Source organism: Scyliorhinus torazame, chromosome 11, assembly GCF_047496885.1.
Source record: "Scyliorhinus torazame isolate Kashiwa2021f chromosome 11, sScyTor2.1, whole genome shotgun sequence".
Classification (NCBI taxonomy): domain Eukaryota; kingdom Metazoa; phylum Chordata; class Chondrichthyes; order Carcharhiniformes; family Scyliorhinidae; genus Scyliorhinus; species Scyliorhinus torazame.
The window spans coordinates 70,759,178-70,773,310 of NC_092717.1; the positions used below are offsets into that span (position 1 = coordinate 70,759,178).

The window sequence follows — 14,133 nt, forward strand, 5'->3', positions numbered from 1 at the left end:
TATTCCAGATATATTAACGGAAAACTCCCTGACGTTCTATGGTGCGATTTGAAATTGGTTCTTTGAATTGTACCATTTCTTTCTAAATCTTTGTGTTAGGATTCTAAGATCGTGGCTTAAAAAAACCTCAATCTGTTTCTGAGAAATGTATTTTGGATTAAAGTTGAGGAAAAAAATCAAATATTCTCCAAGAATTATTTTGAAGACTAGATGTTTTCAACTTTAAAATCACTTGGATCTTGAACAAAAAGAAGTCCTTTGGTGGTAGGACTCTTATGTCTTTGCACTTGGTTTATTTTAATCATTGCTTTTAATAATCTTTCTGCTCTTAGTTTTCAGACAACTATTATCGTGCTGAACTTATAGATGCACTTACAAACTCAGTGACACCTGCAATTAGCATCAATAATGAGGTTCGAACATTGGATAACCTCAATCCTGATGTTCGTCTAATTCTGGAAGAGATCACCAGATTTCTAAACATGGAGAAGCTACTTCCGAGTTACAGAAATACCATAACTGTCAGGTACTACTCGATGAGTATTTACAAGTCCAAATTGACAGCATGTCAAGTGAGTGTGAGTCTTGTTCCAATATTTTAAGGTTCAGCAGTAGTGACTTAGTGAAAATTCTACTTACCTCTGCCATTGAAGATGGGAGGAAGTAATGTTTTCACTGTTGTTTAATTAGCCTGTCAACAATATATCTCCAAAATCTAATGAACATATTTCACCCAAACTTGGAATACAGATAGATATGGCCCAAGGAAGAACTAATTTGTTTTTGCCGAAGATATGGAACTGGATCTTGGATTTTTTTAAAGAGTTCATTGACATTGAGAGGCTTTATTTTTAGAATATTGTTGGTTGTTTTATTTAGAATGGTGATTATTTACAATGTTGTAGATTGTTTCAGCTACTGTGATGGAATATGGCAATGTTGTAAAAATGTGAGCAGAGTTTTCAGAATAGGTTGATGGATGTGGATAGATCTGAAACCTCCTGAAATGAAAAAAAAGAGATGAAAATGCTAATTGTCACAAATAGGCTTCAAATGAAGTTACTGTGAAAAGCCCCTAGTCGACACATTCCGGCGCCTGTTTGGGAGGCTGCTACGGGAATTGAACCGAGCTGCTGGCCTGCCATGGTCTGCTTTCAAAGCCAGTGATTTAGCCCTGTGCTAAACCAGCCCCGATAGCGAGATGGAAGTTTTAAATAACATTTATAATTTTCTTTTTAAAAAAACTTTTTAATTAAAATAGAGAATTAATTTAAGAGTATCTTTGACCACTTGGCGCCATTATCTTGGTTGAGGAGCTGCGACGATTTAAAATTGTTACTATTAGAGTGGAGAGAATTAGAAGAAATGTCTTTACGCGGAGTTTCATTGGAGTGCAGAATATACAGGAAGTGGTTGTAGAAGAGAGCCGCACAGGAAATTTATTATTTTCAGCTTTATAGTTAGAGCATCAATCAGATACAGAAAGGCCTCCAGAAAGACCTGTGTAATTGTAATGATGCTGAGTTAACACAGCGTGGCAGAGATATGCACTTTGCTGAGTATCCTCTTGTTATTCATTATTTTATTTCCTTTTTAATTTAAGCAGAATTATCAGTTGAATATTTTCTAATTTTTTATTCCTGTGCAATGGGATTAAATGACAAATCCATAAAGGCTATTGCACAGTGAGTGTTGTGGCGACCGTATTTCAATAACCAAATGCACTACACATATATCTCAAAATTCTCAAATTCAGCTAAAGAAAGGAAAATGAGCATCTGAGAATAAGTAAAGCTCTGTATTATTGAAACGTTTGGCCCTTCATGCCTGCTCTGCCATTCATTATGATTATGGCTGATCATCCAACTCAGGAACCTGTTCCCGCTTTCCCCCATATCCTGTGATCCCTCTAGCTCCAAGAGCTACATCTCACCCCTTCTTGAAAAAATACAATATTCTGGCCTCAACTGCTTTCTGTGGTAATCTCACCCCTTCTTGAAAAAATACAATATTCTGGCCTCAACTGCTTTCTGTGGTAATGAATTCCACAGGCTCACCACTCTCTGGGCGAAGAAATTTCTCATCATCTCAGTCCTAAATGGAATACCCTGTATCCTCAGACTGTGATCCCTGGTTCTGGACATCCCCACAATCGGGGACATCTGTCTTGCATCTACCCTGTCTAGTCCTGTTAGAGTTGTATAGGTTTCTATGAGATCCCCCTTTATTCTTCTAAACGCCAGTGAATATAATCCTTTTTTTTAAATTTAGAGTTCCCAATTTTTTTTGAATTAAAGGGCAATTTAGCGTGGTCAATTCACCTACCAGACACATCTTTGGGTTGAGGGGGGTGACACCCACGCAGACATGGGGAGAATGAGCAAACTCCACACGGACAGTGACCCAGGGCCGGGATCAGTGAATACAACCCTAACAGACTCGATCTCTCCTCATACTTCAGTCCCACCATCCCAGAAATCAGTTTGGCAAACCTTCTCTGCACTCGCTCCATAGCAAGACCATCTTGCTATAGAGGGAGTGGCGTAGTGGTATTGTCACTGGACTGGTGATCCAGAGATCTAGGGTAATACTCTGGAGACATGGGTTTGAATCCAGCCATGGCAGATGATGGAATTTGAATCCACTAAATATCTGGAATTAAAAGTTTCTTGCCATAAAACCATTGTCGATTGTCGTAACAAACCCAGCTTGTTCACAAAATGTCCTTTGGGGAAGGAAATCTGCAGCCTTGCCTTGTCTGGCCTACATGTGACTCAGCAATATGGTTGACTCTTGATTCCCTCTGGAGTGGCCTATCAAAGTCAATAAAAGGATAGAAACCAAACGGACTACCCGGCATTGATGCACTGGAAATGACAAAGGGCTGCACAGTAGCATAGTGGTTAACACAGTTGCTTCACAGCTCCAGGGTCCCAGGTTCGATTCCCGACTTGGGTCACTGTCTGTGCGGAGTCTGCACATTCTCCCCGTGTCAGCGTGGGTTTCCTCCAGGTGCTCCGGTTTCCTCCCACAGTCCAAAGATGTGCGGGCTAGGTGGATTGGCCATGATAAATTGCCCTTAGTGTCCAAAAAGGTTAAGTGGGGTTACGAGGTTACAGGGATAGAGTGGAAGTGTGGGCTTGGGTAGGGTGTTCTTTCCAAGGGCCGTGCAGACTCGATGTGCTGAATGGCCTCCTTCAGCACTAAAAATTCTATTCTAAGCCCAGCCCTGCGAATCCTGCAAAGTTCTCCTTACTAACATCTGCGGGTTTGTGCCAAAATTGGGAGAGCTGTCTCACAGATTAGTCGCGCAACACCCTGACATAGTCATACTAAAGAATCGTACCTTACAGATAACGTCCCACCACTATCACCATCCCTGTCCCACCGGCAGGACAGACCCAGAAGGTACAGTGGTACACAGTCGGGAGAGAGTTGCGCTGGGAGTCCTCAACATCAGCTCCGGACCCCATGAAGTTGTGTAGCTTCAGGTCAAACATGGGCAAGGAAATCTGCTGATTACCAAGTACAGTGCACCCTCAGATGATGAATCAGTACTCCTCATGTTGAACACTGCTTGGAGGATGCACAGAATGTACTCTGGGGAGGTGACTTCAATGTCCATCACCAAGAGTGGCTTGGTAGCATCAGTACTGACTGAGCTGGCCAAGTCCTAAAGGACATAACTGTGAGACTGGGTCTGGGACAAGTGGTGAGGGGACCAACAAGAGGGAAAAGCACAGTCCTTGTGGAGACAAAGTCCCGTCTTCACAGTGAGGAAACCATCCATTGTGTTTAGCACTACCATTCTGCTCAATGGGATAAATTCAGAACAGATATAGCAGGTCAAGACTGGCCACCCATGAGGTGCTGTGGGCCATCAGCAGCAGAATTGACTTTGGCGCAGTCTGCAACCTCATGGCCCAACACATTCTCCATTCTATCATTACCACCAAGTCAGGGCGTCAACCCTGGTTGAATGAAGAGTTTAGGTGGGCATGCCAGGAGTACCACCAGGCAATCCAAAAAATTAGGTCTCAACCTGGTGAAGCTACAACACAGAGCTGCTTGCATGCCAAGCAACATAAGCAGCAAGAGATAAACAGAGCTAAGCGATCCCACAACCAACGGATCAGATCTAAGCTCTGCAGCCCTGCCACATTCATAGGTGAATGGTGGTGGACAATTAAACAACTCACTGGAAGAGGTGGCTCTACAAATATCCCCATTCTCAATGATGGAGGAGCCAAGAACATCTGTGCAAAAGACAAGGCTGAAGCACTGCAATAATCTTCAGCCAGAAGTGCCGAGTGGATGATCTTTGAGGTCCCCAGCATCACAGATGCCAGGCTTCAGCCAATTTAATTCACCCCACTTGATATCAGAAACGCCTGAAGACACGCGATACTGCAAAGGTCCTGACAATATTCTGGCAACAATACTGAAAACCTGTGCTCTAGAACTTGCCTCACTCCCAGCTAAGCTGTTCCAGTACAGCTGCAACATTGGCATCTAACTTGCAATGTGGAAAATTACCCAGGTATGTCCTGTACACACAGCAGGACAAATCCAACCCAGTCAATTACCGCTCTATCAGTCTACTCTCAATCATCAGTAAAGTGGTGGAAGGGGTCATCGACAGTGCTATCAAACAGCGCTTACTTAATAATAACCTGTTCTCTGAGGCTCAGTTTTTGTTCCGCCAGGGTCAGTTAGCTCCTGACCTCATTACAGCCTTGGTTCAAACATGGACTAAAAGGCTGGAAAGCAGAGGTGAGGTGGGAGTGACTGCCCTTGACATGAAGGCAGCATGTAAAAAAATTTTTTTTTAAAATCTTTATTGTAACAAGTAGGCTTACATTAACACTGCAATGAAGATACTGTGAAAATCTCCTAGTCGCCACATTCCATCGCCTGTTCGGGTACACTGAGGGACAATTCAGAATGTCCAATTCACCTAACAGCACAACTTTCGGGACTTTTGGGAGGAAACCCACGCAGACACAGGGAGAACGTATAAACTCCGCACAGGCAGTGACCCAAGCCAGAATCGAACCTGGGACCCTGGCGCTGTGAAGCAATAGTGCTAACCACTGTGCTACCATGCGGCCTGTGATCGGGTATGGAATCAAGGAGCCTTAATAAAACTGAAGTCAATGGGAATAGAAACATAGAATCTGGGGGGAAACCCTCCACTGGTTGAAGCCATACCCAGAATAAAGGAAGAATGTTGTGGCGGTAGGAGATCAGTTCACAATCCTGGGACATCACTGCAGGAGTTCCTTAGGGTAATGTCCTAGGCCCAATCATCTTCAGCAGCTTCAAAAATGACCTTCCTTCCAACATAATGTCAGATGTGGGGGTGTTTGCTGATGATTGCACTACGTTCAGCAGCATTTGCAACTCCTTAGAAACTGAAGCAGTCCATGTGCCACACAAGTGCCAGGCAATGACCATCTGCAATAAAAGAGAATCAAACAATCGCCTCATGATATTTAACGGCATTATCATCACTGAATCTCCCCCCCCCCCCCCACCCCCACCCCCCACCCCACCACCACCACCAACATACTGGGGGTTACCATTGATCTGAGTGTAGTTCCAACAACACTCAAGAAATGAGACACCATCCAGGACAAAGCAGCCCGCTTGATTGGCACCCCTTCCACAAACATTCATTTCCTCCTCCACCGACACCGTAGCAGTAGTGTGCACCATCTTCCAAGCTGCACTACAGCAACTCACCAAGGCTCCTCAGGATGCACCTTCCAAACCCACTTCCGCTACCATCTAGGACAACAAATACATGGGAACAGCACTACCAGCAAGTTTATCTCCAAGTCTTTCACCATCCTGACTTGGAAATATATCACCGTTCCTTCACTGTTGCTGGGCCAAAATCCTAGAACTCCCTCCCTAATAGCACAGTAGGTGTACGTAAGAACTAGGAACAGGAGTAGGCCACCTGGCCCCTCGAGCCTGCTCCGCCATTTAATGAGATCATGGCTGATCTTTGCCCGTACACCATATCCCCGAATCCCTTTATTCTTTAGAAAGGTATCTATCTTTTTCTTAAAAACGTTTAAAGAAGGAGCCCTAGCTGCTTCACTGGGCAAGGAATTCCAGAGATTCACAACCCTTTGGGTGAAGAAGTTCCTCCTACACTCCGTCCTAAATCTACTTCCCCTTATTTTGAGGCTATGCCCCCTAGTTCTGCTTTCCCCGACCAGTGGAAACAACCTGCCCGCATCTATCCCGCATCTATCCTATCTATTCCCTTCATAATTTTGTATGTTTCAATAAGACCCCCCCGCATCCTTCTAAACTCCAATGAATACAGTCCCAGTACCTACACCACATGGACTGCAACGGTTCAAGAAGGCAGCTCACCACCACCACCTTGAGCAATTAGGGATGGGTAGCAAATGCTACCCATCCCTAATTGACCCCCACATCAAGTAAAATATTTATTTGAAAAAAAAAACGAGGCCATTTTCCATTTGATTCCCTTGTCTCTGCTCAACCCCACTGTGCCCTTGTTTTGGCGCTTTCACTTTGAACCATAAATGTGATTGTGTAATCAAATGAACCACCACAAATCAGAGTAAAATGAGTATCTGAGAATAATTAAAGCTCAGTATTTTTGAAACATAGAAAATAGGAGCAAGAGTAGGCCATTCAGCCCTTCGAGGCTGTTCCGGCATAAAATATCATGGCTGATCCTCTATCATAAATGTCATACTCCTATGTTTTCTCCATACCCCTTGACACCATTAGAGTCTAGAAATCTATCTATTTCCTTCTTGGATACAATCAGTGACTTGGCCTCCACAGTCTTCCGTGGTGGAGAATTCCACAGGCTCAGAACTATGAGTAAAGATATTTCTCCTCATCTGTCTTAAATGGCCTATCCCGTATCTTGAGACTGTAATCCTCTGTTCTGGAGCCCCTAGCCAGGGGAAACATCATCTCTGCATCTAGTCTGTCCAGCCCCGTCAGAATTTTATATGTTTCAATGAGAAACTCTCTCATTCTTCTAAACCCCAGAGAATATAGTCCCAGTCGACCCAATCTGTCCTCATATGATAATCCTGCCATCCCAGGAATCAGTCTGGTGAACCTTCGCTGCACTCCCTCTGTGACTAATATACCTTTTCTTGAGTAAGGAGACCAAAACTAGACACACTACTCGGGTGCGGTCTCACCAAAGCCCTGTACAACTGCATCAAGACATCCTTGCTCCTGCACTCAAATTGTCTAGCGATGAAGGCCATTTGCCTTCTTAACCACTTGCTGCACCTGCATATTTACTTTCAATGACTGGTGTGTAAGGACATCCAGATTCCTTTGTGTGTCAACATTTCATAATTTGTCACCATTAAATAATATGCTGTTTTTCCTACAAAAGTGGATAACATTACTCTTATCTACGTTATACTGCATCTGCCATGTATTTGCCCACTCACTCAACTTGTCTATATCACCTTAAAGCCTCTTGACATCGTCACCACTCCAGCCCAGCCCAAAGTAGCAATCGTTAACTTAAGCCTTACAAAAGCTGAGGGGAGACTGGTTACGGTTGATTGGGTAAATTGACAACAGGTATTGTGATAAATAGACAGTAGGAAACATTTTAAAAAAGATTTGAAATATCGATTTAAGCTGCATTTTATTGAAAAAATTGAAATTGATAAAGGATTCAGCCAGGTTTAAAAGAGAGCTAAGGATGATGTTCGATTAAAAGAAGATGAATATGTTGTGAAAAATAACAGTAAACCTGATATTTGGAGAGTTTTAGAAACCAGCAACAGGCACGCAAAAAGGTTAGAAATAGGAAGTAGGATGTGAGAAAATTAGTCAGGAATGTAAAAATAAATTATAGGAGCTTTTACAAATATGTGGAAAAGAGAACAGTTAAATTATTAACCCTTCAAGGTCGAGGCAGGAGAAGTCATCATTGGGAATCAGGAAATGGCAGACATGCTGCGCAACTATTTTGTGTCTTGTCAGAGTAGGAGACACAAATTGCAACCATGAAATAAAGTGAGATCACGGGATTAATTAGACTGAGGAGCGTTAATTACAATCAGCAGAGAAAAAATATTCAGGAAACCTAAGCTAATAAAAGCCATTAAATACCTGGGCCTGATGATCTACACTCCAGGGTTCTAAAAGAGGTAACTGCAGAGAACGTGGATGGATTGATTATGACTTTCCAAAATTCACAGGGTTCTAGAGCTGTCCCAGGGGATTGGAGGTTAGCAATTGTAACATCGCTACTCAAGAAAAGGTGGGAAGTGAAAACTGAACAACTGGCCAGGTAGCTTGATATCAGTTATTGGGAAAGTGCCCAAATCTGTTGTGAAGGAATGCACTTGCACTTAGAAAACAATACACGATCAGACTGAGCCAACATGGTTTTACAAAAGGAAAATTGTGTTTGACAAATGTATTATAATGTTTTGGGGATGTAACGGGTCAGGTAGATAAAGGGGAGAAAAAAGATCTGACATATTTTGATTCACAAAAAGCATTCGACAAGGTGCCATGCAGAATTGATGTGCAAGCTAAAGGCTCATGGAGTTGAGCATATATATTGGCATAGAGAGGATTGTTTAACAGACAGGAAGCAGAGAGCAGGGATAAATGGGATTTTCAGGTTAGCAAGCTGTAATCAGTGGAATTCAGCAAGGATCAGTGCTGGGATCTCAGCTATTTACAATTTATGTTAATGCCTTGGATTTGATGTTTAAACTCCATATTTAAGTTAGGATGTACTTACTTAGGGTTGCATTGCAAAGTTTCATTAGATTGGTTCCTGGGTTGAGAAGGTTGTTCAAAATAAAAGAGTGAATAAATTGGTTCTGTACTAACTGGAATTTAAACTAATGAGAGGTGATCTCATCACAAAAAGCAAGATTCTGAAGGAACTTGAGAAGGTAGGCATTGAGGTTGTTTCTCCTGCTTGGTGTATCTAAATTTGGGGGCAGTCTTTGATTATTTAGGACTCAGATGAATGTTCTTCACAAAAAGCGTTGTGAATCTTTGAAATCCTCTACCCAGAAGGTTTTGGGTGCTCCACTGTTGGGTATATTCAAAGCTAAACTGGACAGATTTTTTATCTCTCTGAATCGCAGGTGGGAAAGTGGCACTGAGGTGGAAGATCAGCCGTGACCAAGATGAATGGCAGAGCAGACTTGAGGGGCTATATTGTCTATTCCAGCTCCTCTATTTTGGGCACATTTTCTACGTAAAAGTATTATGCAAATGCACTTATTGTTGCCATTCAAAGCTAATTCACAAACCGAAGTTGTCTGGAAAGAAGTGCTGTGGTGAAACTATACTTGTGTGATGACAAGATTATCCTGAATAAATAAAAGCAAATCTCAGATGAAATGTGATGTTGAACTGAAAGCATTAAAAAAAAATGTGAATAAAGACGAGATGGTAATGATTGGCCTGTTGACTCCTTTATAATGTATTGGAGGGGATGATGGTTTCCATTGGCCTACATTGTGCTACCTTTCATTCACTTTTAAAGCTGCCTCTCTTAATTCTTGGAATGTATATCACTAAATTTTGAAATCTACATTTTGACTTGCCAGCAAAAAACTCTTGCCGTTGCTGACCATTTCTCACCATCTGTGAGGATAGTTTAATGTCACCAATTGACAGAAGCATAGTCCCTCCCTTGCCCTGAGATGAGAAGTTTTGTTTTTCAATGACTGGGGAAAAAAACGACTTGCCTGACTCCAGATATGCAATAAGAGTTTTTAATTCAGTCCAATATTGTATAGAGGTTTCATGTTTTTTAAAACGCACAATTTCTCTTGTTTAATTTGCAGCTGCCTGAAAGCTATTCGAGTGCTACAGAAGAATGGTCATATCCCCAGTGATCCTTCCCTCTTCAAATCATATGCAGAATATGGACACTTTGTTGATGTTCGCATTGCAGCTTTGGAAGCAGTTGTGGATTATACGCAAGGTTTGCTCTTGATGTGTGAATACATAAAAATTCAATAATGATGCCATGTTCTACCTCTTCTCTTCCCTACCACAAAATATTATAAACATTTAACATTCTAAACTTTTCCACTGTTTTCAATTGTCCCACACGATTTTATCAGCTAATCAAATTATTTAACTTTTCTTCACATGCAAATAAAATTCTCAAATATTTATGATTGTACTGTTATAAATTACATTAACACTTTATACACATGGCACAAATACATATTCTACCTCAACTGTTATAAAGGATATCCGTAAAGCATTAATATTGTGTATCAATATGGTAAACTTTCTGGTTAATATTTTTCTTGTTACAATACCTTTTATTTCTACAATTCAGTGTATCCTCCAACTCAATGAGATCAATGCCAAGTGTGATCTACATACTTGATGCAAGTATTGTATGTCTGTTGCAAAGGATGTGAAAACAGGGCACTTGGAAAATATTAATGGGAGTAGACAAAGTCAACATGGATTTATGAAGGGAAATCATGTTTGACAAACTTCTGAGGACGTAACTGGTAGAATAGATCTGTGTATTTTAGACTTTTTCTTGGGAACTTCGGTCGACCTTCTCGACACACTTCACGTTCTCTTAACTTTAATGCGAAAGGAAGCCTACTTGGTCCTCATGATCTCACTCCAATCAGGTTCACAGGAGGCGAGGGCAATATGCATATCAGGTGCAGAACTCAGCCAGCTCCTTTATGCCGCCTTCATCTTTGTGAAAATGGAAAATCCAACCTCGCACATGTAGGTCATCGTGAAGGGCAACAGCAACAAAATGCTTGTTTTACTCAGACTGGATACTCCTGGAAGATGCTACTCCAGAATGCTTGGCAGCCTCATCAACTTTTATATTTTGAATGTGCTGTCACAGATCAGATACAGCGGCTTAGTCTTTTCATTTGGAGTCAGCTGTAAATTAATAGCTGACTCTGGGGTGTCATCTCAAAAGGAATTTTACACCCACCACTTCGCTTTCAAAATCTGAAACTTCTCTCATTTGCCAGCACTTGCCTGTATATAACACTCATGGGCTTTGCATCCTTAATTGCATTGGCACAATTGGTAAAACCATAAGTCAATAAATCATCTGTATTTGCTTTATTGTGGGCTATTAACAAGAGACTCTGCTGCTTTGTACAGAGCTAACACCAGCACTGTTCTGTCCAGCCATGTACTCTCCTGTGCAGCTCTCTCCAGCAGATTCAGATGTGAGATCCTGGCCAGTAGGTACTCTGCCTATTTGTGTCTCTGGTCGTCTCTTTCTTATAACAAAATGATTCATCATCACAGCCCTCTTGTCTTGCTTGCCAGAAAATGAATGTAGCTCTCCATGATTTGGCACCAAAGCACATACATACGGGGCTCTTGACGTCACATGTACATGCATGTGATCTGCTCAATGCTGCTGCTTATGGTCAGAAGACTGCACCCAGCCTAATTTTGTTCTCATTTAAAAGGTGGTAACGGCTGCCATTCTCAATTTAAATGCTGGTGGAGACCGTTGGGCACTTTTCCCGTGATCAGGGCCACTACAGGAAAGCTGCGACCATCCTTACACCCACCTGGGGGTCATGACCCGCACTTTGAAAAACCGTGGAATAGATAAGGGATAACCAGTGGATGTGGTGTATTTGGATATTCAGAAAGCTTTTAATTAAGTCCCACAGAAGATGTTGGTGTGAAAAATTAAAGTGTGTGGGATTGAAGGCATGGGCTGAGAATTGGTTAGCAGACAGGATATGGTACAAAAAAATGGGTATTTTCAGCTTGTACGGTGATGAATAGGATACCAAGCGCTGCTAACTAGCACAGATATCCGTATTTAGAACATGGAACTGTACAGCACAGTACAGGCCCTTCAGCCCACGATGTTCTGCAGACCATTTATCCTAATCTAAGATCAACATAACCTACACCACTTCAATTTACTGCTGTCCATGTGTCTGTCTAAGAGTCGCTTAAATGTCCCTAATGACTCTGACTCCACCACCTCTGCTGGCAGTGCATTCCACATACCCACATTTCATATGGAAAATCTCCTTGAATATGGAAGTACGATTTCTTGCGTTTAAATACACAATCCACTGCAGTCCTCTCAAATCCAACCTGACACCGCACTGAAGGAGAGTATTTAAGCGTGGATTTTTTTGGGGAGGTAAGAAAATAAATCTTGGCAGCTCCCTGTAAAGGGCTGTCTGGCTTTATTCAAGCCTGTTAGTCTGTTGTAATGACGCCATAGTCAAGTTGGAAGAAAAACCCGTGGAAATGTTGAGTAAGTAACGATCATGACTTTGTTATCTGGTGCTAAATCTAGAAAACAGACTTTCAAGAAAGACTACACATCAAGATGGTCCTTTATTGTACAATCGAGAAAGGATGAATACACTGAGCAATGTAATGTCTGCTCAACAGACTTCAGCATCGCTCACGGAGGAACAAATGACATACAGGCTATGGCACAAGTTTCTGAAAGCACCTGCAACATCAAACCTTTCATACAACAGAAAGACTACTCGGTCATAAGAGCAGAAACTTTGATGACACATTTCCTGATCAAGCATAATGTTGCGTTTTCTGCTGCCAATCATTTGACTGATCTTGTGAAAGTGATGTTTCTGGACAGCTCGATTTCTTCTAAGTTTGCTTCACACCGGACCAAGACAACAGCAATTGCCAAGACTCTAGGCCAAGAGACGAAAGGTGACATCCTTGGGAAAATCAGCCAAATCCCGTTCACTATCTCAACCGATGGGAGTACTGACCATGATGCGGAGGAACAACTCTATCCTATCATTGTTTGATTCTTTGACGCAGATGTGAACAAGGTGATCAGTGTGCTACTTGAAATAGCGACAGTGAAATGTCAACACGTCAACGATGAAGACAAACATCTTGCCAAGGTCCCCCCACTACTTTCCTTCAAACAACCGCACAACCTCAAACAAACCATTGTTTGCAGCAAACTACCCAGCCTTTAGACCAGCAACCACGATACCATACAACCCTGCCATGGCAATCTCTGCAAGATGTGCCAGATCATCGACATGGGTACCACCATTACACATGAGAACACCACCCACCAGGTACGTGGTACATAATCGTGCGACTCTGCCAACGTTGTCTACCTCATATGCTGCAGGAAAGGATGTCCTGAAGCATGGTACATTGATGAGACCATGCAGACGCTGCGACAACGGGTGAACGGACATCGCGCAATAATCGCCAGGCAGGAATGTTCCCTTCCAGTTGGGGAACACTTCAGCAGTCAAGGGCATTCAGCCTCTGATCTTCAGGTAAGTGTTCTCCAAGGCAGCCTTCAGGACGCGCGACAATGTAGAATCGCCGAGCAGAAACTTACAGCCAAGTTCTGCACACATGAGTACGGCCTCAACCACATTCACCCCCCTCCCCACCATCTGGCCTGGGCTTGCGAAATCCTACCAACTGTCCTGGCTTGAGACAATCCACACCTCTTTAACCTGGGATTACCCCTCTCTCTGGATCTATAAAGACTTAATTACCTGCAAAAGCTTGCATTCTAAGTATCGTCTTGCATCTTTGACTTTATCTGCATATATGTTTCTGGAACCTACCTCTTCATTCACCTGAGGAAGGAGCAGCACCCAGAAAGCTAGTGATTTGAAACAAACCTGTTGGACTTTAACCTGGTGTTGTAAGGCTTCTTGCATTGTAGCAAGACTGACAATAGTAAGAAAGATGGAAAAAACAGCAGTTCAAGTGCTGGAAGCAAGAAGTCTCCCACAGCTAGCAACCCTGTTGCTAATACAGCAGTAGAGCCATCTCGAGGCAAAGCTGCCAGGAACAAGCTATATTGTATCTTTCTTCAATTTACATGTCTTGTGTTCAACAGGCTAAATCTAGAGCTCCGGAAGCTCCCAAGATCCAGATCAGAAGTTGCTTGACTTTTTTCAGGACTTGTTGCTTTGCTTTGTGAAACCTGCTGCAATTGTCAGTGTTCCATTGCCTGCCAGCTGCATGTATAAGGACAAATGCAATCTGAAGTCCGATGAAGGCCTCGTTGGTAAACAAGCCAGGCAGTTTCTCAAGACAGGCCATCTCACCTCGCAAGATAGGAGTAATGTCTACCCATCA

General features: G+C 42.5%; 1 protein-coding gene across 2 annotated transcripts in view; it reads left to right on the plus strand.

Annotated features, from left to right (window-relative positions):
* taf2 (TAF2 RNA polymerase II, TATA box binding protein (TBP)-associated factor) overlaps positions 1-14,133 on the plus strand; it is a 298,552-nt gene that overhangs the window by 205,957 nt on the left and 78,462 nt on the right. For both annotated transcript variants that reach the window (XM_072467396.1, XM_072467397.1), the window contains exons 19-20: positions 333-526; positions 9,846-9,985. In XM_072467396.1, the coding sequence (XP_072323497.1) occupies positions 333-526; positions 9,846-9,985 (334 nt within the window). The remainder of the gene's footprint in view (positions 1-332; positions 527-9,845; positions 9,986-14,133) is intronic.